The sequence below is a fragment of the Panicum virgatum genome, chromosome 2K (assembly GCF_016808335.1).
Source record: "Panicum virgatum strain AP13 chromosome 2K, P.virgatum_v5, whole genome shotgun sequence".
NCBI lineage: Eukaryota > Viridiplantae > Streptophyta > Magnoliopsida > Poales > Poaceae > Panicum > Panicum virgatum.
In genome coordinates this window covers 1,086,005-1,113,286 of record NC_053137.1, presented here as the reverse complement: position 1 = coordinate 1,113,286, position 27,282 = coordinate 1,086,005, and the positions used below count along the sequence as shown (strand labels likewise).

General features: G+C 41.1%; 4 protein-coding genes across 4 annotated transcripts; 3 read left to right on the top strand and 1 right to left on the bottom strand.

The window, feature by feature from the left end:
- Positions 1-273: 273 nt before the first annotated feature.
- On the top strand, positions 274-14,764 carry LOC120660395 (U3 small nucleolar RNA-associated protein 25-like). The gene is made up of 28 exons (XM_039938914.1): positions 274-444; positions 1,154-1,227; positions 1,311-1,565; positions 1,673-1,730; positions 1,832-2,744; positions 2,875-4,206; positions 4,326-4,415; positions 4,509-4,701; positions 5,149-5,290; positions 5,910-6,015; positions 7,984-8,084; positions 8,171-8,293; positions 9,327-9,407; positions 9,638-9,783; positions 10,597-10,669; positions 11,174-11,233; positions 11,531-11,569; positions 11,650-11,738; positions 11,902-11,966; positions 12,187-12,233; positions 12,344-12,403; positions 12,628-12,699; positions 13,138-13,167; positions 13,359-13,453; positions 13,562-13,667; positions 13,765-13,827; positions 13,921-13,992; positions 14,422-14,764. The coding sequence occupies exons 6-28, from the start codon at positions 4,167-4,169 to the stop codon at positions 14,494-14,496; spliced, it is 1,968 nt and encodes a 655-aa protein (XP_039794848.1). The 5' UTR covers positions 274-444; positions 1,154-1,227; positions 1,311-1,565; positions 1,673-1,730; positions 1,832-2,744; positions 2,875-4,166; the 3' UTR covers positions 14,497-14,764.
- Positions 14,765-15,405: 641 nt separating this feature from the next.
- On the bottom strand, positions 15,406-19,923 carry LOC120660389 (disease resistance protein RGA4-like). Its single transcript, XM_039938906.1, has 2 exons — positions 19,087-19,923; positions 15,406-18,169 (listed from the first exon to the last, which is right to left on the bottom strand). The coding sequence occupies exons 1-2, from the start codon at positions 19,911-19,913 to the stop codon at positions 15,676-15,678; spliced, it is 3,321 nt and encodes a 1,106-aa protein (XP_039794840.1). The 5' UTR covers positions 19,914-19,923; the 3' UTR covers positions 15,406-15,675.
- A 3,010-nt stretch (positions 19,924-22,933) lies between these two features.
- LOC120659241 (disease resistance protein RGA5-like) lies at positions 22,934-26,237 on the top strand. Its single transcript, XM_039937318.1, has 3 exons — positions 22,934-23,722; positions 24,295-26,001; positions 26,225-26,237. Exons 1-3 carry the CDS (start codon positions 22,965-22,967, stop codon positions 26,235-26,237), a joined length of 2,478 nt encoding a protein of 825 aa, XP_039793252.1. The 5' UTR covers positions 22,934-22,964.
- Positions 26,238-26,948: 711 nt separating this feature from the next.
- LOC120695824 (putative glutaredoxin-C14) lies at positions 26,949-27,282 on the top strand. The gene has a single exon (XM_039979057.1). It carries the CDS (start codon positions 26,959-26,961, stop codon positions 27,280-27,282), a length of 324 nt encoding a protein of 107 aa, XP_039834991.1. The 5' UTR covers positions 26,949-26,958.

Below are 27,282 nucleotides of genomic sequence, written 5' to 3'. Positions count from 1 at the left end.
CAGTAGCAGGCACAGGCACTGATTGGAGGGGGAGCTTGAAGACTTCAAGTGCAGTTACTGCAATTACGATGTCAGCCATTCCATATTGGGCCTTGTATCCATATCGTGGGCTATGGCCCATGGGTTGTACGCAACAGCCCATGGCCCATGCTCGCCGCTCGCCGCTCGCCGCTCGCCGCCGTGTCTCCTCTCTCAGCGACCACACAAAATCAGAGAGGAGAGGAGATAGAGATAGTTCTTGCCTGCTCCCCTTGCCTTTTCAGTTGTGCTGATGAAAAGATGGGGTGGTAAAACTGAAATCTTCGCCGCTCCATTATACTCTTCTTCCCCAGCAATCCACAGCTCGGAGCCCCGGTTCTCTGCACAGCTTCCTGCCCGTGTCCGTCCAGCCGCTGTGGATGACGCTCGCAGTCGCAGCGACCGCACTCCCACTCCCCTCCAAAGGTGCGTTTTGTCATCCATCTTCCCGTGTACTTGGTCCCACTAATTTTCTACCTACATCCGATAGCTTAGGTCGTGCGAGATTTCATTCTCCACGGCCTATGGCCTTGGTGTGAAAATACCTAGATTTTTCCTTTGCCATTTTGGAGATTGGATTATATCCGTTGGTGATGTCAGCCCATTCATTTTGTTGCCCTCTAACGAAATGTTAGATGATGCTTTGAATTCATCAGTCACCCACTTGTTCTTGGGACGATGTTTCCATTTCTTCAACCACAGCAGTTGTTGGTTTCGCTACAAAAAGAAACACACACACACACATACACACACACACAACAGTTATTGCCTTATTGTTGGAAAGGGAGACCCACCAATGAAAAAGAACATGTTAATTGAAACCTAAGGGACTAAAATCTTAAAAAGTTACTGCAGAAACTGGAGGAATCATTACTGCAAGGGCCTTACTTTAAAATTGATCTCGATGGAATCAAAATGACATCTTTGGTACAACTGCAATAGTACAGACAATTTATATTCATGTCTGAGTTAAGGACGATGAACGTAGTCACATAGAGTCTTTACTTTTTTCTGTGTCTATAGATATTCTTGGCATGTGTTTTACTGTATGTCTTGGCATGTGCAAATGTCTTTACACATCATTCTTTTTTTAGAAACTATTGCTTATATCATTCTGGTATCCTTACATGGCCAGATGATACTTGATTAGGTTGGAAATGGCAAAGCCCGGTTTCCACATGGAAACATAAGTGTTCTGGCCGACACAATGTAAGTACTGTTCTGCAACGTGACTGACTCTTAGTACCTCTCGATGTATGCATATGACATACAGACGTTATTTCATATTGAAGGCGGTCATAACATTTGCGACAAAGAGTATTAAGAGGGAAAGGAGAAAGTTTCAGAAGAAGTCAAAAGATTCACTGTTGACAAGTGAGGAAGCTTCTTCAGGCGGTGGTGGAAGCGCCAGCACAAGCCTCGAGGTCAATAGCGAGGATGTTGCTGCTACTGATGATCAAATTTCAGGTGCCCCAAGGAGTGCTGTTCTTCAGGCATGCACTCTCACATCAGGCTTGCTGCTTGCTGGAGGGCTTCTGCTTCGCCAGGTAAACACTGTAGTTTTGCAGTATCCTGAACTCTTTAGGAATCCAGATTCCTTACTTTTTTTTTGCCTGAATTTCATATGATAAAAATGACCGATTGTCTACTGCAGGCATCACACCTTGCATCTTTAAATGGATGGCCAATTTCTGATCCTACAGATGTTTCATGTGAGTTTTTTTTTTCATCTTTGCGAATAAAGGAGATTAATGTAATATTGCTGACTTGGCGAAATGCCTTGTAGTGTAGTAACTAACTTGCTTTTCTGCAGTCAAGTTTGAAACATGGCATCTCGAGTTGGTAGCAGGGCTTGTAATTGTAATCTCCTCTAGCAGATACATTCTGCTACAAACATGGTCAGATTTCAGAGATTCCAGTGAAGCCGCAAATACACAAGTATGTAACTGTGTACATCCTTTGAAGTTTGAAGATAGTTGTCTCATTTGTTGGAGTTAATGGTTTCACATTTTGACTTGCTGAATGCCAATAAGGAACATAGTTCTAATATCTCATAGAGGTTCATCATAATGAGAAGCATTCTGTTAAACACTGAAAGATGTAGTTGTTTCACAAATTCTATGTTCTAATCTGTTATCCTAATGAAACAAAGAATGTTTTTGACTGCCTGCACCAGAAGAACCCATTATATATATTTGTCCGACGAAAAGAACTCAGCATAGCATGCAGTCTTTCATCAACTTATTCTTCACTCCCATCAATTTTGCATATTTGCAGCTACCAATCCAGACATGCAGGTGTAGGATTCTAGGTTCTCTTTTCATTCTACAACAATTAGAGTGCGATGTCTTCTACTGATGTCATTTTTGGACTGCAACCCTGCCAAGCTTACTCTACATCTTTTAGATACTGCAAATATCTTTATTGAAATACACACAATTATTTTCTTTTCTCCCATTAGATCCTTACTTTGCTAGAGCCTTTGGACTACATTGTTGTTGCTTGTCTCCCTGGGATAAGTGAGGTGAGCACATCGATTCAAAAATATTTCTTAAGAACACTGGTTTGATGAATAAAAAACTTTACATATACTTATAACAGGAGTTGCTCTTTCGAGGGGCACTGATGCCTATCTTGGGATCGAACTGGATTAGTGCCCTTATAATCGGAACCATTTTTGGTGTTCTTCACTTGGGAAATGGCAGGAAATATTCATTTGCAATCTGGTATGTACTTTTCTGCAGTATTTTCACATATGTGTGATGGGAAAATTTAATTTATCATTTCCTGCTATCCACATAAATAACATGGTGACAAGCTTCAGATATGTTCTTACACATATTTTTATGTTTCCAGGGCAACATTTGTTGGCTTCGCCTATGGTATAGGAACCATAGCTTCGTCGAGCATTATAGTTCCAATGGCTTCTCACTCCATAAACAATATTATCGGAGGTTTACTTTGGCGCTTTACCAAGAACTCACAAAAATAAATAAATATATAATACCCTTAATAGTCATCCCTGTAAGATTACTTACATGTGAAAAGCTGTTGTGTGCTCGTTTGTGTAATGAAGGAGATGACGAGAAAGCAAGATATGAAGAATGCTTATATGTATATATAGGCCTGGTAGGATTAGTTTATTGCATTGCATTACAGCACGGTGCTAGCTAACTGTGTGAGTTGTCTTGAAACAACACTGTAGCTTATGGCCAGTGTATGATCCAATTTTCAACTATCCAAGCACCCAGCTTATAAAAGGATATGAGAGGGCTTCCCCAGCAACTACAGCTTACAATGAGCTGGGAGGGTCCAAACTGGGCTTAAGTTGTTCAAAATTATGTGTATTATAGGCTTATAGCATGCTACTAGCTAGCTGAGTGTTGTCCTAAGCTGTATGTAGGTTGCACTTACACCTGCAATTAAAATTCATAATTTGTTGTTACATTTTGAGCTTTCCTCTACCTATCCCTGGGATGTTGGTGAAATCTGAAGAAGCTTGTAGAATGCAATAGTCCCAAAGTAGCTGTACTTCTAATTTGGGTGTGAGATTAATAAAAGCAGATAATGCCTCCTTTCCCAAAAAAAAAAATGTTCTTATAAAAATACTAAAGTTTCATTCCAAAATAGTAAATTCCAATAGTTTAGAAATTTAAAATATAGTCTCCAAAGTTTTGACCCTTATACGACTTACTATTATTACGAAGTTTTGCAGAAAAAGGATAATTCTTATGCTACTTTCAGATTTTTTTTTTTGAGGGGGTTCAAGATAGTTTTCAGAACAAGCAGGCTGGCCCAAAAGCAGAAAGCACTTAGACCACCAACCTAAAAGGCCCAAATCCCCTATCGGCCTAAGGGCTTCGCAATGGGCCCATAACTTGAAGACAACAGCCCACGGCCCACCCCTCCTTCACGCTCCTCTACCCTGTCCCCTCTCCCTCCATTATCATTCATCAGCGCTCGCCGCCGCCGCCGCCGCCGCTCGCCTCGCCTGCTCCAATCCAAGGCACCCCATCCCGAACACGAACCCTTCCGCCTCTGCCGTGTGCCGCCCGCCCCCCGGCCTCGAAAGCTCGAACCTTGGAGGAGCCAGGGAGGCTGCAACCCTCTCCTCCACCCTTTGCCGCCGCCGCCATACTCACGGCAGGATGGGGAAGCGCAAGCCCATGCCTTCCGCCGCCGCTCGAGGTACGGAAACCCTGCCCCCAACCAATGCGGCGCCAGCTGCTTCTATCTATCTATCCGAGTTGTCTTAACGTGCTCTCCGTCCTCCTTGTTTGCTGCTGCTGCTGCTGCTGCAATCGCAGGAGCCAAGAGCCGGCCAAAGAGGCCAAGGTCCGCGAAGCAGGGAGCCGAGTTACGGGAGGGGAATCCCCAACTGCCGGAGCACGATGACGGTCTGTTCTTCTCGAATTGGATTCTTTTCCTTTGCTTCCTGCTACAAAGTAGTGCTTGCGCTCGTTCCTACTGAAAACGGGCACCGTGTGCAGCTGAAACTGTAGATACTGAACCCAGAGCGGCGGAGACTGTTCAGCATGAGAAAAAATCCAATGGAGGCTTTCAAGGCCTAGCGCAGAGTGATGAAGATGACACAGAAGATGAGCTAGGCGCTCCTAGTGGTGACGATCCAGGTGATACGGTAAACAAGGGAAACGATTGTTTCGATGAAACAGAGACTTCATGGTTAGTGATGCACATATAAGGCTTTTTGCATTTAATTTGTTCAGTATCTATCACCTTTATGGAGTATTATGGTTCCATGTTTGCATTCAGAATGTTAACTTAATAATGTCACCTGTTTACTTCATTTCTCTTTTTTCGTAGTATACAATCTGTATAGTTTTTTTGTATTGTCCTTATATCAGTAGTAACAAGATGATCAGCAGCACTTCATTTTATAGCCATTTTGATCTGAGGACTTATCTTTTTAGACTGATCAGAGGAGGTTACCCCTCGTAATTTTTATTGTCAGGATACAGCTACATTGCAATTTTCCTTTGCAATTCCATATATGATTATCAGTATGGAGATGTGACAGAAGTTTCATATCCTTTCTGTTTGTTGGCGATTTCCTGTTCTTGCATCCATTGTCACTTCATTCACCATTGTCCCCCTTTATCTATTTTGCAGTTCATTTCATCGTCATGTAAGCCGTGTCATAACAGATGAAGAAGTCAAGGCATTGACAAAGCAGAACTCTAAATTTAAATGGGAAATGCCTGCTGTGGACATTCCAAGATCCAAATGGGTTGGAACAGGTGAAAAAATGCAGGTAGATTTTTGGTTGGTCCTTATCCTTATGTCTTGTATTTTGGATTTCATATGCTAGTCATCTGAATATTTTTAGATGATGGTGTATTTTCCAGTCTTGAGGTATGCTATAGTATGTTCCAAGGACCAATACTATATCTCCCTGGAGTAATAGCTATGCCTAATGCTGTATGAGAAAAACAACTATGCCTAATGGCAGTGCCTGTTATAAAGCCTATAGGGCCACCTACTAATGTTTTTTCAGAAGGGAGTTACTTTGATAATGCCTTTACATTTTGTGCACTTTTTATACACTTCCTCTACTATCTATCACTCATCTTACAAGCTGGAGCTGAGGAACTGGAAATAAATGTTTTGGGGAGGAAACATCGATCATTGTTTGTGTATCAAGCTACACTGATTTCTGTGATTCCTTAATATTTTTATGGTACATGTATTGTGAAGTCATGCAAATTTTGTTAAGCACGAGACCAGCTAAAATATTGCTCTTGTTCATTTTGGTTTGTCTAATAAATGCTAAATCATTCGAATAGCTTTGTGATTGGTTATCTTACCTATTGTATACGACAAGTTCTGGGATGATTAATTTTACGGGCAACCTCGATGCTTTGTTCTTTTAGGAAGGTTGTGATGATCATCTTCATGATGTCAAAGGAAAGTTGAGAGACTATTGGCAACATACGCTTTCCAATCATCTAAATTCTCGAATGAGCTTCTTCTCTCTTTGTAAGTTATTTTTATTGCAGTAAACAGCGTCTCTTTCTTGTCTGCCTTGATCACAGCTGCGAAGTTCATGGTTCTTTCTTATTTTTCATACTTATTAGGGCCTGTTTGGGAGAGCACCAACTCCTATAATATCCCAGAATACAGAGTTGTAGGTTAAAATGAAGTGTTTTAAGCTTCTGCGCTTAGTCTTAAATGAGAACAATATAGCTCACTGAAACACCAACCCTCAGTCTACCCTCAGCTCCTGCTCCAAGAATTGGTTGAGCTGGAGTTCTCCCAAACAGCCAACACTCTCACGGTGCAACTGGTCAGCCGAACACGCCAAAGAAGCGGTTTGCTGAGCCAGCCCAGGTTCGAGTCACGCAAAGCTTCTTAAGATGAAAATCAGGGGGACGTCTCGCCCCCCCCCCCCCTTTTTTTTTTTTGAGTTCTCCCAAACAGGCCTTAATGACTGCTGAGTTTGGCATTGGTAGCAGTTTGCCCTATCCATTTCTGGACAATATATTATTAATAACACTATAACAGTTATCTTAGCCTAGCGAATAAAGGTTTCAATTATCAGATTTTGTGATAGGGCACAGCAATATTAGAATAATAAATGTGTGCCTCAGTTCCCTTTATTGCAATAAACAGCAACTCTGCCTGATTGTAGCTGTGAAGGTCCTCGTTCTTTTCTAGAATGATACTTATGGTCTGTTTGGGAGAGCAGAGAGCTCCGACTCACATAGCCTACGTAGTAGTCTAAAATGAGACAATGCGGATCACTGGGACACCCACCCTCAGTCCATCCCACTGACCCAGCTCCACAAATTCTTGGAGCTGGACCTCTCCCAAACAAACCCTTATGGCTGCTTCAGATTGGTGGCTTTAAAGCACTTTACCTTCATAATTTCTGCATTGTATGTTATTTAATAACAGATAATATTGACTAGATCGAATGAAGGTTCCTATTATAAGATTTTTTGGTAGGTCCTGGCAATACTAATTGTACATGTAGTTGCATCATAACTTCATATATCCAGTGCACACGGTTAAAAATTTTCTTTTACATGATTAATATGTCTCATCAACTAATCCATTGAACATTAGAACATAAAATATGTGTGCCTATGTAGAAACATAGATATCACATAAAAGGTTTCAAAACAAGTGGTATTAAGAATATCTCTTGTTTTAGGGGATAAATGATCAGATTTCACAAGACCACGAAGGACCTCAGGCCCTGCCAAAATACCATCATTTTAACAATCGACCTAGGCTGAAATTTTACAATATCTTTCTTTGGTTTTCGTCCTCCCTTCACAGCAAATGATTGATTCAGATATGCTGTGTTTGAGATAGCAGTCACCATATGCTACTGTAGTCACCCAAAAATCCCTATGTGGAACAAACCACAAGTTATATGCTTGGCCACATGGCGAATTCAATTCTGCTAATTTATTAGTTAGATGTGTTGAGCTTAAGTCGCCTGAGTCCAGTCTTAATTGGTCATACATCCTTGTCAACCTTACTGATTCAATGCAGCTATTCGCCGATCTCAGCAACCATACAAATTATCTCTTTGATATAACGCCTCTGGTTGGTTTGTCTAGAACCTAGCATGAATCAGCTGTTGCTTGGTGACTTCTTTATACTGTTATTCAAATATTCTTCTTACCCTGGGGCATTTGTGTTAATTTTTGTATATGGAACAATAAAGCACTTCTAGTTATTCTAAATCCTAAAGAGTGAAGTTTATTCATAGTGTATGCCTATTCAATCCTTATCCTAATCATATTCAATGAAAATAAGGGTTATTGATACAGTTTTAGGATTTTCAGTTAATTCACAACCTAACATTCTCGTAGACAGTAATGAAACAGCCAAGTAAGGGCTGTATCTTGCCAAATTTTCACTCCAGTATGATGTATGGTATACTTTCCATTTTCGCTGTGTTAGATATAATTTGTTCTTAATGAATTACTGCAGGTAATAGTTATCGTGACATAATGCATTGTAATAAGAAGCCATTTTATCTGAAACGTAATGGTGTGGATTCCAGTACTATGGATGCATATATTATGCATGCTGTAAGTTTTACTCTCTTTTTTATCACGTTATTATTCTTGAATCTCTTATGGTGCTGGCTAATCTGCAAAGCTTACTACTTCTGCAGTTGAATCATGTTCATAGGACACGAGATGTTGTCATTAGAAATGACGCTAAGCTTAGGAATGATGCCAACAGAGACATTTCGGATGATAATACATACCTTGATCAGGGTTTTACGCGCCCAAAGGTATATCACATCAAGAATGTTGAAATATTGAGCATCTGCTAGGTTGAGACATCAACTGAGACTCCATTACTAGATTCTTTTAGTTGTTTTTTAGTGTGCTATGCTGCAGTTATTTTACAACATTTTCTTTGTGATTTGTGTTGGCACATCTAAGTGAATAGTATTAATCGGGCACTGCACGTTATAGAAATTTATTGTCCATAAATAATTGTGGGGGTGCAATTGCACTCCATATAAAATAACAATCGTTTTGGATATGCAGATTTTGATTACTAATTACATTTTCTGTTTTGAGTCCAGTATTTGAAAATTGATACAGGTATATTTGTGTCAAATGTTTGACAGCAACAAACGTTTGCTATGCTCATAAATATATTTGCAAATATTAGTAGTCAAATTTGTGTTTTGGAGGTCATGTCTTTGCCAAAAATGGCACTTATTAATTTATTATGACTCGATGTATGTACACCTAGCTGGCATGCTATCCGATGGGGGTCATATAGTGTTGGAATATAAGTGAATTGCCCACCAATTCAACCCAAAAGCTTAAGTTGATGGGGAGAGGTGGGCAATTCACTTATATTCCAACACTCCCCCTCACGTGGAGGCTCCCTCAAGCCTCAGACGTGGAATAGGAGCGAGCAACAATTATTTTATTTAAATTGCGCTAACCAGGATTCGAACTCGAGACCTCTGGCTTTGATACCATATTGAAGCTGATGGGGAGAGGTGGGCAATTCACTTATATCTCATATGGTATCAAAGCTAGAGGTCTCGAGTTCGAATCCTGGTTAGCGCAATTTAAATAAAATAATTGTTGCTCGCTCCTATTCCACGTCTGAGGCCTGAGGGAGCCTCCACGTGAGGGGGAGTGTTGGAATATAAGTGAATTGCCCACCTCTCCCCATCAGCTTAAGCTTTTGGGTTGAATTGGTCGGTGCATGCAACTCAATATATAGCATTCATTCCTGTACCATAAATCCAGTCTTAAGCTACCCTCATATTTATTCTCATTTCTTTTGTCTAAATATAGGTTCTTTTCTTGTTACCGTTCAAAAAATTTGCACGACGCATTGTGAAGAGATTGATCCAGCTTTCCCCGTTGCAACAAAAGGTAGAATTTCATTATTCTTATATTTATATATGCAATGATTTGGGTTCTGTTTTCTTTGAGATACGAAACAAATTTGTAAAATGAATTCTAAACTGCCCTTTACAGACATTTGATCCTGCATAATATTGTATACTATATTGCTATCTGCTGATACTGTTATATACATCTATAGCCTGCTCTTATATGTTTTTGTTTCTGGAACTAAGTGAATATCTTTCTCTCTTCTGCAGAATGCCATGGGACCATTTAAAAAGGAGTTTGGTGAATCAGATGATGAAATGGATGTGCCTGAACATAGCACAAAACCTGCAGACTTTGACCTTCTTTTTTCTGGAGATATTGATGATCACTTTCTTTTTGGCATAAAATTAACGAAGTAAGTATGGTATATAATAATTAAGATTAATTAATTTTCTTATAATAAAATTGCAGATTCAGAATTCAGTTTGTCTCACCACTTTCCACATATAGTTAAACTGGTTTTTCGTCCTTTTACTATCACATGACTGCAAGTGAAAGTTTGGATTTCAATGGATATTGAGTTGTGTATATATAACTCTATATTTCACTATGTTCCCACTTAAAGTTTCAATCAGCAGAAGCTTTTATCTTAGTCCTCTGTTGGAAATCTGCTCATTTCATAATCTTATTTTCATCATTACAATGTTCGATAGTCATTCATTTGCCTGGACTTCGCTGAATCTATACCTTCTACGAAACAAGCATACTTTTTCTCTTGCAATGTTATGATAATTTGATCTCTATTTTGAGAACTTTGCATGTAAACAGATTAATACTCTGTTTCTTGGTACACGGCTACACACACATTTTGAGATCAAAATTTGTGAACTTTGATCAACAAATTAATGTAACGTTATGTAGGTATTATTTATTTAAAAAATCATCATATTTGTAGTGTGTCCTTATGAACATGAAATTATCACTATCAGTAAATATATTATAAGAGAAATTTATGCTCAAAATTTAGTTTGTTGGCTGCCATGTGTCATACCATGCTTTATATTTTGAAATAGAGAGAATATAACTAGATGCCATTTTAAATAACCAAAATGTTGTTTCAGAAACAGATAAAGTAGTGTTCCTGAGAACATAAGATCAAATTAATTGTTCCTAGCACATTGATTAAGAAGAACGTCTTAATAGTTAATGTCGAATTATTCTTTTGCAGGAAATCTATCAAGCTGTACAGTAACTTCTATTCTTCTGATATCATTGTTGCATCTCCTTTAGCACTTAAACGTGTAAGTATTTTTTTTAAACGACAGTTCTTCATAAGACTTTGTTTCCTGTACTTATGTCCAGCAGCTGTACATTACTCTTATTCTGGGATGACCTATTACCCTTGTGGTCAAGAACTTTATGTACTCTTGAAAAGTATAAGGAAATTGCTAGGATACTGAGGTTATGACCCTGCAAATGAGATGATCCAGCAAAAAAAAAAATGATGTCAGCTTATTAGGAAACTTCCTCTCAATGGACCATCTTCCTTATTTGCCAAATTGCTCACGCTAGTCGAAGGAAACAAAAAGGAAAGGCCTAATTGATAGGTCAGAAAATTTGTTTGGGATTCAAATAGCCAGAGAAGTCCATCTGAAATCTTCCGTATACCACAACATATAATTTAGCTGTATAGCAGTCAAAAATTGATCAGTGCTGTCTTTTGTTTTGTTGTTAAATGCCAATTTTACATGTAGGACATGTAGTTATAGTTCTATTATTTATACTTTATGCTTTTCTGTTGTCAGAAAATTGATGGAGGAGAACATGGCAAGGAGAAGGATTTTGATTTCCTATCATCAATTGAAGTAAGTTCCTTTGAACATATGATCTATTCGACACTCATTACTAGATACTAGTATTTTTGTTGAACCATAAATATATGTCCACAATCAGATTCACGTGAAAAAAAAAACAATATCGCATCCTTCATCAGAAGTACTCAGAGTATTGTACCTTGCAGGTTGCTAATGTATTAGATCAGAACTATTGCAAAAAATAGTATTTCAACATAGACTTATATATAGGAACGGAATACTGTATTTTGTCCTGGTATTTCTCCTTTATCCTTGTTTATTTATTTCTAAACAATTGTTTGTATGCAGATAGTGGTTGTTGATCATGCAGATGTGATATCTATGCAGGTAAACTTCAAGGTTTATATATTTTTCTACTTATTTGGTGATAACTTTTGGTACAAATGACAGTTTATGCATGAATGTAGAACTGGGCGCATCTGGAGGCTGTCTTTGAGCAACTTAATCATTTGCCATCAAAAGAACATGGAACCAATGTGATGCGAATTAGGCCATGGTAGCTCTGTTTCCTTGAATACTTTTATGTTCAGTTGTTCACGATATGATAACATCAACTCTGTATTATGGACAGTCAGTTGTCATGGCAATTTATTATTTATTATCTGTATATGCTCTCAAACTATGTCCATATTAGTTAAGCTTGTACATTGATGTTCAAGGTACTTGGATCAGCATGCACAGTACTATCGGCAGACAATACTGTTAAGCTCATATCTTACACCAGGTATGGATTGAGCTCCCCCCTCTTTTTTTTCAGTAATGTAGAGAGAACAGAGATGCTCAAAGCGACTAATTATGCATGGGAATTGCATTGATTAGTTAATAGGTTAATAATTTAATGGTGCTATGCAGACGTTCCCTTTACATCTGTTGCATAGTTGTCCACTTGTTTATTAATAGACCTATGTACATTTCAAATTTCAATTGTTTGCCATGTTATGCAGAGATTAATGCTTTATTTAATGGATTATGCTTCAATTATGAAGGAAAGGTATATGCCATTCTTGAATCACTGAGTCAAACTGTTTCCTTTGTTTTTCCCTCTAGGGTGTATAGGTGACTCCTATATTGTTGAGCTCATAGTTTTACAATTTTTCCCAGATTAAAATGGTGACCGAATATGCAGGTGTTCTTCCCAAAATACAACTTGAAGCGCGGCAGGTGAGCTGAATGCTCTTATCTGTCTTGATTATGTCATGATGTTGCATATGTAGTGAATGAAACATTTTACACAGATATTTTTATATAAACAAGGTTTTAACGCCATGGATTCAGAATCCTCCCAAGTTGTAGTATACTAAAGTTCATGCATAATTTCGTATCTTATTTACCAAATTATTCTGCTTTACTAATCAAGTCTTTTTCCATGCGCAAATTCTAAACAGGTGTATGAACGGTTCGATGCATCTTCTATTGCCGAAGCTGATGATGCCCGCTTTGATTATTTCTGCAACAAGGTCTGTTCTTTATGCTTGTATAGGATATCTGCCATTGTACTGGCATTAGTTCAAATAGTACATTTCTTATAATGAAAGGATTTACTAGTTACAGAATAATCTGAGCAACTTTGTGCAGTTCGAAGCGAACTGAGGTTTGTTCAAATTCTACAAACATCCTATCAAATCGATCTATCTTGATAATTAAGCCAGCTAACTTATCAACTTGACTGACTTAATTTCTAAGTAGCAAGCAGTTAGACTAGCATACTCAGCTGGGCTAGCTGAGCTATGCTTCTTGGTGTGCTGGCTGTAGGTGTGGCCCGCCTTGAAAGTCTTTGGGTTACTGTAGAAAATTATAATTTTCATTTCACCACTTTTTGTAGTCTATTTCATATAATGTGATTTATATATTGTTAATATGTATGTTCTTTATATATATTGTATTATGTGCTACAGGTATATCCAAAGATTCAGGACTTGGATGAGGTATTGCTTCGGTATTTGCAAAGTTGCCACAGTTAGTTGTGTTTGATACTTCTGAAAAATGTTGTAGGAGACTTGGAGCATTACTTCTTTTAATGCTCCGCATGCACCATTCTCCTGTAAAATTTGATAATGTCCATGCTCCTATAATGACTATCTCTTCCAAAGTTCGCTGATTGTCTAGTGTAATGCAGGGAGGATTGCTGCTCTTCGTTAGTTCGTACTTTGAATATATTCGAATAAGCAATTTCTTAAAATCTAAGGAAGCGTCTTTTTGTCGAATTGGAGAGTGAGTAGATCTTCCTTCTTTTTATAGATTATTTTATTAGTTCAATTTAAAATACCTGCTCTTATTCTTAAGACAAGTGGTAACTGTCTCAATCTACACCCAAATCAGGGCTACATCACAACAAGACATATCTCGGTCAAGACTCTGGTTTTTTGAGGGCAAGAAAAAGATCTTGCTTTATAGTGAGAGATCTCACTTCTACCACCGATATAAGGTAAAAAATGCCTGGAGCATTACTTGTTATCCTGCACAGTTCCTGTTATTTTTGTGTTAATTTTCTAGGATATTCATCATTATTTCTTAACATGCAGATCAGGGGTACAAATCATTTGCTAATTTATTCATTGCCAGGGAGAAAAGAATTTTATCCAGAGGTATTGATTAATTGCCATTCGATATGCGTCGTCTCAAGTTTTATGGTGAAGGTTTGAAATTTAATGCCTTTCGGGTTTGTACCTTCCTTTCAGCTTGTAAATATGCTAGGCGAATCAGAAAACCGGAAGTGCAATGTCCTTTTTTCTCGTCTGGACCTTCTTAAGGTGAGTTGCAGTTTCACATAGTTTGGTTCCATCACGGAAACTGTAATCTTGTTGCTATTAATTTCATACTCTGCAGAAACATTCATCTCATGCACTTTGTGTTCCATCGCACCATGCAGTTCAGTTATTCAATTAGCAGAATGAACAAATTTAATTTAATGCTGTACTCACAGTATCTCAGTCTGAATTCAAGAGGAAAATCATCACAAGGTTTTGGTTTTTGAGCCAATGTTTGAAAATCTGTCTTACCTAATTTTAGTTAGTACTCAACGGCGTTCTACTTGTTCTGCGTGCAGTTCTCTCATAATAGATTGGTAGCTCTTGTATATATCCAATTTCTTAAGTTTTACATTTTGGAAGTCCATATGCAAGAGTTCCACGAGCATGGTAGTTATCCTTGGAGTGAACTGATTTGTTGCTAACTTGCAGTTAGAGCGGATTGTCGGGACATCTTCTGCACGAAGGTTGATTTCCTCTGACAAGAGCATGTTTGTCTTCTGCTGATGTAGACATGTAGTTGCCTAATAGGTTTGTGGCCATCAGAGCAATTAAGTTTTGTTAGCACTACATGCTCTTATGGCTATTTTTCCTAGCTCGCCGCAGTGGCAATTCATCTGCGAAGTTGCTGTAAACTCACCACTCCAGAAATATTCGCTTGCTAGTAACAGTAATTCATCATGCCTTGGAATTGATTGTTGATTCGATATTGTCTACTCTACATATTTATACATGAGAAAGGAAGGGCTACAGCAGATGGCTGTTGACACTTTGAGGATCGCCATGAGTTTTAAGGTTGTGGATGAGATTGTCACTCTGTTCCTTCGATCAAATTCATGTTTCAGATCAAAAGATTGAATCAATTCTTCAGAAACCCATTCAGATGCACTGTTGGGTCATGCCTTGCCTTGAATCATGATCAATTATTGCTACCTCAAACTTGTCATGTCACTGCTTGGTTGGATACCAAATTATGGGCATGCCAAAAAAAATTTTACCAAAATCTTAGCAAGTTTAGAATAGCATTTGGCTAGATTGGCTACTTTTTTGGCCTTCAACCAAATGAGTGCCAAAATTTGTGACATTGTCCATATTTTGGCATGCCAACATTTTGGAAGCAAACCAATTAGGCCTTATAATTTATCTCCAAACAATTGGCAAAGGGATAGGCAGGCACTCCTTGCTTTTCTACATCGAATCTGACAAGAACACGGATTCAGTAGGAAAGCTGTTGGCAACACAGTAATCCCTCCCTAAATTACCGTAGTGAGATTGAACTGGACTAGGGTATGTTTGCATACTTTGCAGAGATAAAGTGTAGAAAAAGGAAGATCAACTAGGGTCCTACAGTAGTGTAAGAAAGTAAAGATTAGTAGATAGATTAATAAGAAAGAAGGTAATGTTTCAACATTCAACTTAAACGACGAACAGTAGAAGCGTGGACTTGTATTGCCTTGAAGTCACAATGATAAAAGATAAACATAAGTAGAGTAATTTAATAATAATCAAGATGACTTCTCTTGAATGCCATTTAGTTAGGTGGATAGATGTCAATGTATTTGAACAATTGGATTTGGATCTTCACTCCAAGCTTCATCCCAGCCCCCGATGATCGACGGAGACCCCATCAGCGATGGCTGACGGCTCATCGCCTCACCCCGCCGGGCATGCCGCCGCCACCGTTATTCATTCCGGGGCTCCTGGCACTGAGCTTGGTGGTGAAGCGATAGTGTTGGCTAACGGGCCTAACTTCAAAGCCAATTCTCTCTCTTGCCACTCATATGCATTCTCAGGAATCTCATCCACCTTACGCTTCCCCATCTGACGACAGTTATCTACAGCTCTAATCGCAGTGTTTGTCACAGTATTCTTAGAGATGTCTAGAGCTGTTTCCTTGATCACAACCCCTGCCTTCTGATATCCTGAAAATCTTTTATGTCTCTGATGAAAGTTTTTGTCTTCCCCATCATCTTTGTCGCCAATCTGATGATTGGGTTCTTTAATCTTCCCATGAACACCAGCACTTTGCAATCGCTTTCCATGTTTCAGACCACAAACATTAGAGTTTTTAGAATTCGGACAGACCTCAACTCTGTTCTCTTGGGCAGCAGGTAACTCCTGATCATTCATCATCTCCTGCATGACGGAACATTCTGTCTCATGTTCAGGTTCCCTGGCAGCAACATATTTCACCATGGAACCCATTCCCTGCGGATCAACCCTTTTGAGGTACAAAACCCTTGGCCTCCTTGGGTGCTTCTTAGCTGCATCTTCCCAAACCCTTTTTGCTTCCTTGTTCATCTTAGAATCAAGAGCAACTTCCTGGAGGTGTTCATGCCTTCCGGTTTCGATGCCACATACGTCACCTAGATCTTCACTGAGAAGCTGAAGTGAGATGAGATTCCGTAAGGATCCTTCTTCAGTTGTAGGGAGGGCTGGACTCTGCACGAGGCATAGGCGTAGCAGTCTTGGGAAATCCTGTCTTCTGATGATAAAGCCTCCAAGGCTGACTCTCACCAGTTTCAGGTACTCCAAGTGGATCAACTTGCGCAGGTTTAGTATCTCAGTGCTCATCAGACTATTAGTCGATGAAAGGCACAACTCGGTGAGACCACATAGCGATGTAGCAAACTGAGTCAGCCCTCTCAGTGCCCCATGTAGTTTCAGGGAGCTGAGGTAGCCAAACGAATTCTCCAGAGAATACAGGATGTTCACCGAGGAATTCCCGAGATGTAGGGATAGAAAGCGGGCACCGATACTTGTGTCCAATTCATCCTCAACAAACTTCTTGATACCTGTCGAAAGTTCAGCTAGAGCTAGACTATTACTATCATCTTCATGGCACCAGATCTTAACATTTCTCAACTTCTTCATACGAACCATTAGCATGGGAAAACCAGGGTTGTTGTCTATCACAAATCCTGCTAGAGTCTGCAAGTTGCTCTCTTTCAGCAAGAACTTGCATGATTCGCTCATTTTCCAGTCCCTCTTCCCAAGCTTGAACTTTCCCAATATGTGAGCTAGGTAGGGCAGCTTTAAGACTTCCACAGGCAATATTATTTCTACCATGGCATTCCTCATATCAAGTGTCTCCAAGCAATGCAGTTTCTCAATTTTTCTTGGAAGGCGGCTAATGGCGGCCCCGAGACTTAGATACTTCAGATGCCACAGATTGTGTATGCCGTCCAAATGATCGTCCTTCAAATCCTTGCACTCTTCCAGATCCAAGACTCGAAGCAGCTCACAACAGTTGGCAAAATCCACAACAGCTTCTCCTGCACTCCCACAGATCGTCAGAGAATGAGCGCGCAGTTTCTCATCGTCAGGCTTCCCTCTCCCTCCATGTGTAGTGCTTGTGTGACGATGATTCACGTTTGATACCCTGCCACTGGAAGTTGCAGGGCGTCCATCCATAAAGAGGTGACGGTAATTGCTTCTCTGTGGATCACCAAGAGATGTGATGAACTTTGCAGACATGGACATGTGCAGCATGAACTCGTGCATGATGCCATGAGCTCGGCACGTTTTCAGTTTTGCGTTCTTGCTTGGGTCGATTGGCTTCATGATGTTCCGGTCTACTAGTTCATCCAAGCTTCTATCTGCAACCAGAAGAGCTTTGCCTGGGTCCGCATCCTTTATGTATCCTTCGGCTAACCATCTCCTCATCAGAGTGCTCTTCCTGATGGGATGGCCATTTGGGAACACACAGACATACAGTAAACAGGTCTTGAGATCGACAGGATGGCCAGGCAAGCTTCTGTAGTTATTCAGAAGAACTTGTTGTAGATTTCTGAAGGCATACTCCTTCGCCATGTGAGAACCTAGATCACTCCAAAAGTTTTTGCAGTCGGTTTCTGTGAACTTACTTTTCTTCTGCAAATAATTGGCCACGCTAAAAAGAGCGAGTGGGTGGCCATCACATTTATTCACGATCAGTGTCGAACTCTGCTCATACCCAGGTAAATCTCTCCTCAGTACAGCTTGCAGCAGCTCCTTTGAATGCTTCTCATCAAGAGATCTCATGCTGTAGACATAGCCATTGCTACCATGGTTGCAGCAGGCTTCAGCTAGTGCTTGAATTCTTGTGGTCACTATTATTCTGCTATCTGTCCTTTCCGGGAGGGTTGATTTTATACAGTCCCACTGTTCCTCCTCAATATCATCTAATACAATGAGGTACCTAGCAGATGGATATTGATAAACTGAATTGTTAATACCATTATCATCATTCACTTGAAGGAGGAATTGGGTATGTTTGCGAGCAAGAAATAATTAAGCTAGATTGGGAATCGAAGAAATAGCAGCATTCAATCCATTGCAGTACTTTGAGTTTTGAAGCTATAAAATCTTGGTTGGATGCACATGCTTGCGCGCATTAAGGTATTGTAACTTTAATTTGTGAAATAATAACAATATATTTAAGAATTTCATCAAAAAAATATTTTTGAAATTATTAACACTGGCTACATTACTCCCCTCAACTATAGCCAAAGTCTGCATAACCCCCTAAACTATAACTTTTCAATTTACCCTCCAAACTACGCCAGTTAGTTCAATTTGTCCTTTTCATTTCTCTACACGTAGATGAAGTTTTAAGTTGAATTTTTACAAGATGATAGTACACATCATAACACATGGTAAAAAATAAATTATAATTTTTTATCATTATTTTGATAAGTTAGGATATTTAATAATAAATTAATGATTGGAGTTCAATATATATGAAAAACAATGATGAAAAATTACATAAAACTTTGTTAATATGCATTGTGATGTCCACTACTCCCCTGCAAAATTTGAAGTTCAAATTCAACTTGTGTAAGGAGAAATGAAAAAGACAAATTGTATTAAGGGGTGAAATAAACTCATTGGCATACTTTAGGGGATAAATTGAACCAAGTTTCTTCTTTCAAAAAAATTGAACCAAGCTATAGTTTAAGGGGTTATACAGACTTTGGCTATAGTTCAAGAGAGTAATTTAGACTTTTTTCTATTTTGAACTGATGAGTGATGACTTCACATTCAATTTTTTTTAAAAAAAACAGAAAGTTAAAGATGATTATCTGAAAAATAGGAAGAATGACTAATCATCGTCACCTCTTAGTATTGAGGTGGTTTGTGATGGCGTCCTGGAGCTGCTGGACATCGCCGCCACTGGCTGGGTCTCCCGGACGAAGCTTCTCCAGCAGTGCCGCGAGGAACCCCTTGCTGCTACTGCTGTGTTCAGATGCCACAACCCAGGCTCGGCAGGGGAATTGGCGGACGACGTCGGGGCATCCAAACAGTGCCGCCGCGAGCGTGGTCTTCCCGGAGCCGCTGAAGCCGACGATGGAGATCACGGTGAGTTGCTCCGGCCGCCGGCCCTCGACGCCGCGGAGCAGCAGCTCGAGGAGCTCCCTCTTGGGCTCGTCGATGCCCACGGGTCCGACGACCCGAGTAGTAATCGTGGTGGCGGCGACCAGTTGCTGGCAGCCGCCGTCGTCGTCGTCGACGTTGTAGTCGGCCTTCCGTTGATGCGCGGCCCTCAGCCGCTCCTTGAGTCGCTTGACCTCGGTCGCAAGTGCAGGGCCGCCGCCGCCGCCGGCGACCGCCCAGAGGAGCGGCGACGACGATCCTTGGGCAGCGTGGCGCAGGACCCGATCGAGGCAGTCCTCGATGTCGCGCGCCAGGTCGCGCATCTCCTCCATGGAAACGCGCTTCACGGCGCTGATCGTGGTGTCGCCGCCCTTCCCAGCGGACCGGTGGTGATCCTCCTCGGCTCCGGCGATCATGAGCATCTCCCTCCTGATGAAGTCGATGTCGCTGGGGAAACCGCGCCACAGCTCGCATCTCCTGTCGACGAGCTTGGCCACCCGCTCCGCCACGTTCTGCGTCGCGGCGCTCAGCACGGCGCCCACCGCGGCGCCCACGACGGCAGGCACCATCCCCTCCCGGCCAACTCCTCCCTAGCTAGCTTTGGCCGTGCCAATTGGTGTCAGATTCAGACGACGATTTAGCTGGCGTCTTGGGGTTAGCAAAGACTCCTCCTCGAGACCTTCGCCTGCGCCCTGATCCTTTACGACGCAGACGGTGAAAGCGCCGGCCGTCCATGCATCTTTCCTTGTCCGATCCCACGGCCGGGCTCCGATCGCCCGCGTTCTGAGCAACAAGTGGTGACTGCGTGCCGACACAGCGCTCTCCTCCATATTCCCCTTGGCAGCTTTGTCCTGCCCCGACGGAGAAATCCTGCTCCACTCCGGAGTCTGGATATCTTCTTCCATCTTAAGCCAATTTGAATGGAAGTGTTACTATTATTAATTGGAGGCTTCTTTCAAGCCTTCACGTGAAGTCATCTAAGATCACAAGTGGATACTCTACAAAAATAGAGAAATTTTCAAAAAATTCAGAAACATCCGGTCATCAATCTGACAACTCTAATTATAATAGCCATTAGATTTAGGAGGCATCTACACGGAGAGGGGTCTCCGGATAAGAATCCGTCGAGACCCCCTCCGCCTCATACAGCAACATCGCCTTCCTCCATCCCTATCGTCTCTCCGCCCGACCTTGCTACTGGCTTCCTCCGCCCCCATCCCGCCGCCGACCTCCCCCTCGCCGGCGTCGCCTCCGACGCCGGCGAGGACCGCCTCCCCTACCCTGCCCTCCTTCATGCCGCCGCCGCTGACCTCCCCTACCCCGCTGCCAAGTTCCCCCGCCGCTGGCCCCGCCCAACCGCCGTCCTCCACCGCCCGGCCGGCGGCCATTCCTCTATACCCGCCGGCAATGGAACCTCACCCCCAACCCGGAAACCCAAATCCCTAACCCCGCCGGCCTCCACCGCCGCCCATGGCCGGCGGTGACCCGCCGCCGACCGCTCCGCCCACCTCCCGCCCGCCATTGCCGGAGTTCAAGAGGTCTTCGGATTTGGTTGATTTGTTACTTTCTTCTTCCTCTTTGTTACCTCTCCCTTCCCCTTTGTTGTTTCGTGCTGTAATGGGGAGGGGCTCTCGATTTAGCTTGAATCGAGAGGCCTCTCGATGTAGGATACAGATTGGATTTATTATCTTTTCTAATAAATTATCCACATCTGCTATTATAAATAAAATCTAAAGTAACCCCCTAATCTTCGTATAAATTACCCTCCTATGCCATTACAAAATAATGCAAATAGCCCCCAAAATTTGCATATAAATTATCCAATTATGTCATTATTAAAGTTAAAGTAACCTCAAAATCTGGATCTAAAATATATAGTTATAATAAAATATTAAGTACACCAGTATAAAATTCTAAATTACTATTTCTATCATTATTAATATATTATTTATATTATTATTTATACAAAATACTACCCACGATACGTATCATCATATATTCATATATGATAGAAGAGATAATAAGAATATTAGTTCACAAATAAATGGTTCAATTAAATATATATCAAACATACATGGAGGTGTGATGTAAAATAAAATCTTTTGCAATTAGATAATGATAAATGAGAAATGTCACAATGATTGAAAAAAATGAGAGCCATCCATTTGATAGAATCATACGGTGGTCAAGATAGAAAGTACCTAGACTAAAGCACCTGGTAGTACAAAAATGTGGGACTAAGTACCAAAAAGAGTGGGACCGAATATTGATTTAATTTATTTTTTCATATATCAACGATCAGGAAAAGTTCTAAAGGAAAAGTACCTGAAAGTACCCTCTAGTTGTAATAGAGCTCATGATAAATATGTATTTTAGAGCATGTGTTTGAATATTTAATAGATGGAAGAGGGCGTGAGATAGATAATCATAACACTACTACAAAATAGGCCTTTTGTCCCGGTTCCAAACTGCCTTTTGTCCCGGTTTTGGAACCGGGACAAGGCTTCCGGGACAAAAGCCTCGAGGCTTTTGTCCCGGGTGGCAGAACCGGGACAAAAGGTGCCTGCCGTTAAAAAAATTTTTGCACACCACGGGATTCGATCCCAAGACCTCTTGCCTAGCACATGGTTTCCTTACCAACTCACCTAAGTAGTACACGTGACTCAGTATAGAATAATTTCCTTTTGAACTATCACGTGGAGGGGTCTTTTGTCCGGGTTGGTAACACCAACCGGGACAAAAAGGGTCTTTTGTCCCGGGTGGCAACACCAACCGGGACAAAAGGGTCACCCTTTTGTCCCGGTTGGTGTTACCACCCGGGATAAAAGGGTTGGGCCTTTTTGTCCCGGGTGGAGCCACCAACCGGGACAAAAGGGGGGCCTTTTGTCCGGGTTGGTGGCTCCACCCGGGACAAAAAGCCCCTGTCCCCCGTGTTGGCCCGGCTAGCCGTTGGACCCGGGATAAAAGCCACTTTTTGTCCCGGGCCCAAAGGTAACCGGGACAAATGGCCTAGAAGAAAAGCCTATTTTGTAGTAGTGTAATTATTAGCTATAAGTCTTATTTCTTATATTAATTCTAATTAGCCCGTGCGGAGCACGGGTTGATAGGCTAGTGCGCATTAAATTTGCTGATATGGTAGAGTTATTGTGAAGAGAGAGAAGAGAGAGTATCATGAGATGTTAGAGGACTGTTATTACCTAATTCACCTTAATTAGTAATTGTGCGATGACACTCCCCATTAAAACTGACATCAGAGGTGACCATAATATATGCACCTACTGTAAGAAACTAAGCTGCTGAACATTGTCCCCGCGGGCACGCCAGCCAGCAGGCGACATGCAAAATCATTTTCCCTTTGGCCTTTGCTCTTGTCCACAAAATTTTCTGGTGCACTTGTCCTTTGTCCATTGTTTTCTTTTTACATCATACAGAAATGTTTCTGTCCTTGTCAATAGGTTTCTGGTTTTTCAGATTCACAACAAGATTTTATCCTTATATATAGATGATAATATATGAGATGAAAAAGTTCAGTGTATATATATATGTGCCTGTGCCCTCTTCTTTCATTACAGAGAGAAGAGATAAAAATGCAAGTTCTGAATTGCGCATCGACAGGTGCCATGGGCTCCATCCTTCGGAAGCTCAACGAGCTCCTGCTGCGTGCTGATGAAGACGAGGCACAGACCATCCGGCAGCTCAGGGACGGTGTTGCCACCATAGGCACCAAGCTGGCGGAGCTATCAGAGGTACACGACCCTCCACTCACTGTGACTTACTGGATGAGAGACGCCCGAGAGTTGTCCTACGACATGGAGGACTGTGTCGACCTGTTCGTCGTCCATGCCAATTCAGACGCCAGGAAGAAGACGGCATGGGTCGACGAGGTCTCAGGATTCAGGACTCGTGTGGAGGAGGTGATGGAACGGTACCACAGGTTCAATCTTGAACACGTCCTGATCACAAGTCGTCCTCAATTAGCTGCAACAAAAACTGCTGCAAGCCACCGTCTTCGGCAGCAAATGGCCTCTGATGAGGACCATAATACTGTCGCCCCTGTCGGCATGGAAGGCCCAAGAGCTGAGATTGTCACGTGGCTGAAGCCAAAGGGTGACGATGAAAAAGAGCTGCAGCTCAAGGTTGTGTCCATTCTTGGTGTCGAAGGAGTCGGCAAGAGCACGCTTGCCCAAGAACTATGGCGTACTTTGGGGGAAGATCATCAGTTCGAATGCCGCGCGTTCGTGAAGGCATCGAAAAAGCCTAATATGAGGATGATTCTCAGAAGCATACTCCTACAAGTCCGCCCAAACCAACAACTGCCGGAAGCTTGCCGAGTGCCAGACCTCATTCACGATATCACCAAGCATCTCCAAGATAAGAGGTTTTTTTTATTATTCTCAGCTTGGCCCTATATATCACCTTACTAAATTTTGCAGTATCTGTTGTTTCATAAGTTGACGCTTCCGTACGTGACCGCAAGTTATTTTCTGTGCAAGCTCTTCCTTCATTGGTTGGATTATGGAAAATTAATAGACTCAAGTTTCATTAATTGATCTTACAAATTGACATCCATGTTTCGGTTTTGATAAACATAATGGAGTAGTTGTTCATTTTCAATTGTTGGAAATAGGATTCGTTCTTCTTACAGACTGGTTTGTAATAATATTCATGAGCTGAAAATATTTTAGACATTTCTTACTTTTATCGCTGTCAAAAGGTATTTATTGAAGATAAAAAGTCACATGTATATACATTCAATATCTTATAATTCAACAGTTCCCTGTAGCTGTTCTAATTGTGGAGACCACACAATCAACATATGACCTCTCGCCCACTTCACTCTTTATACTAGAAAAAGCCTTTTATTTATTATTGTAGAAACTCTCTGGTATTAACTGATTTTATTCTATTTCTGGTTGCAAAAACATGTTAATGTGTAAGGAAATATGTCAGGTACTTCATTATAATCGATGACTTATGGGCTGTATCGGTATGGGATACAGTTAGCCGTGCTTTTCCGGAGGGTAATTGTTGCAGCAGAATAGTCACAACAACAACACTTAAGGAAGTAGCCCTGGCATGTTGCAGTTATGACCCTGAGAATATTTTCAAGATGAAATCGCTCAGTCATGGTCACTCTACAGAGTTATTTGTTACAACAGTTTTTGGCTCTGGAAAAGAATGTCCACAAAAGTTTCATGATGTTTCAGATGAGATCACAGAAAAATGTGGTGGTTTACCCCTAGCCATTATCTGCATAGCTACACTTGTATCAAGCAAACCGGAAGCAGGACATCAATGGGAATACATACAGAACTTTCTGCTTGAAAATTTGAGAACAAATCCAACTTCAGTGGAAATTCTGAAGCAAGTACTGAATCTCTGCTACAGTAGTCTCCCTCATTGTTTGAAGACATGTCTTCTGTATCTTAGTGTATACCCTGAGAACTACTTTATTCTGAAGGAAGATTTAGTGAAGCAGTGGATAGCCGAAGATTTTATCTGTGCAAAGGAAGAGGATGACATTGTAGAAGTTGCCAGCAGCTATTTCGATGAGCTCGTAAGTTTGGGCCTGATCCAACGGATGGATATCAACCGTAACAAAAAGGGGTTGCACTATGTAGTGCACCCTACGGTATTTGAGTTTATAACATGCAAGTCCATGGAAGATAATTTCATCACTGTCATCGATTATTCTCAGTCGACAGTAGCACTCACTGAAAAGATTCGCCGGCTGTCACTCCACTTCGGCAGTGCAACATATGCAACTATACCGGAAAGTATGGCAAGATCTGAAATTCGATCACTCAGTTTTATGGGACTATTGAACTGCATGCCTTCACTTGCGAATTTTAAGCTTGTTCGTGTTATGATCTTACATGTCCTGGTTGATAATGGAGAGAAAAGTTTCCCCCTCACGGGAATAGGTGGACTGCTGTTCTTGAGATACTTGCAGGTCAGATGCAACGTCACTGTACAATTGCCGGAGGAGATCGGATGCCTGAAACACTTGGAAACACTGGAAATACAAAGGGTAGCAGCTGTTCCATCAGAAATTGTCTGTCTTGCAAGCTTCAAGATGAAAAGGTTTGATCGAGTTGATGGAGAATATGATCCTTTAAAGAAGAACTGGATCCATGAGATGAGGCTTTCAAATGAGCGAGATGATGTCGTGAAGATACTACATGCAGTCAGCAAGGAAGACTTGTCAAATGATCAACCTGCAGGAGTTGTAGGAAAAATGCTAGGGGATGATGACTTGTCAAATGATCAACGTGGAGGAGTTCTAGGAAAAATGCCATGGGAAGATGACTTGCCAAATGATCAACCTGCAGGAGCTCTAGGAAATATGCCAGGGGATGATGCCTTGTCAAATGGTCAACCTGGAGGAGTTGTAGGAAAAATGCCAGGGGATGATGACTTGTCAAATGATCAACGTGGAGGAGTTCTAGGAAAAATGCCATGTGAAGATGACTTATCAAATGATCAACCTCGAGGAGTTCTAGGAAAAATGATATCGGAAGATGACTTGCCAAATGACCAATCTGCAGGAGTTCTAGGGAAAATGCCATGGGAAGATGACATATCAAATGGTCAACCTGGAGGAGTTCTAGGAAACATGGAGGGGGAACATATGAATAAATATGATGCATATACCAGGTATGTACTCAATGGCTCTCCTCGCGCTGATCTTTGGCAAAATTTGTGCCACTTCCCATTTTCTGATACCTTCTATTCCATGCCCTTAAGTTTTTCTAAAGCCCCATGCATACCCTGCGTTAATTGTGAATTTTTATGATCACCACAAACCTTTTTCTGATATCCTCTATTATTCCATATCCCTGATTGGTTTTCAAAGCCTCATACCCCTGTTGTATTGTAGGTGTGCTTTGTGAAAGAAACAATATGGGTTAATTAATATCTGATGCATCTGAGTATTGTCAGCTTTTACTCATCACAAACCTGAGATTACGTGCCGTTAGTTCAAACTGGATTCTTGTGCAACATACTCCCTCCGCCCTAAAATATACGGCATTTTGCTTTGTCTAAGTCAAAGTAGTCTAAATCTTACTATTTCTAATTGGAGGCTCCTTTGGCTCCTTTTAAGCCTCCACGTGAAGCCACAAAAAATCATAGGTGGACACTTAAAAAAATAGAAAAATTCTAGAAATTCTAGAAAAATACTTAAAAAAGTATATCAAACACATATGGAGGTCTAATAATAAAATCTATCGCAACTAAATAATGATAAATTTGTATTTGGAGTATGTGTTAGAATATTTAATAGATGAAAGAGGACGTGAGATAGATAATTCTAATTATTATTTATAACCTTTATTTTCATATTAATTCTAATCACATGGGTTGATAGGCTAGTTTGATCACATTTATAGAGAAGAATATTATTAATATCTAACACATCAAATAAGTAAATTATGAAAATATATTTCAGGATCTAATTATTCTTATTTGATATTCAAAATATTATTACTCTTTTCTATGAATTTGATCAAATTTAGAATAATTTGACTTAGAACAAATTAAAATGGCTTATATTTCAGGATGGAGAAAATATATAGAACTCTTTATGTGTCAGTAAATTTTTCTTCTCTGCTTATGATTCTATCTAGGGTGATGAAGCTGGCGTCGAAGCGTGCGGTGGTGGTGTTCACGCTGAGTTCCTGCACCATGTCCCACACGGTGACGCAGCTGATGGCTGACCTGGGCGTGAACCCGCTGGTGCACGAACTGGACAGCGACCCCAGTGGAAAGGAGTTGGAGCGCGCGCTGCTCAAGATGCTCGGCGGGAGAAGGTTGTCCGCCGTCCCTGCCGTCTTCATCGGCGGCAAGCTCATCGGCGGCTCCGACAGGGTCATGTCGCTCCACCTCGCTGGCCAGCTCATGCCCCTGCTCAGGACAGCTGCCGCGCTCTGGGTATAG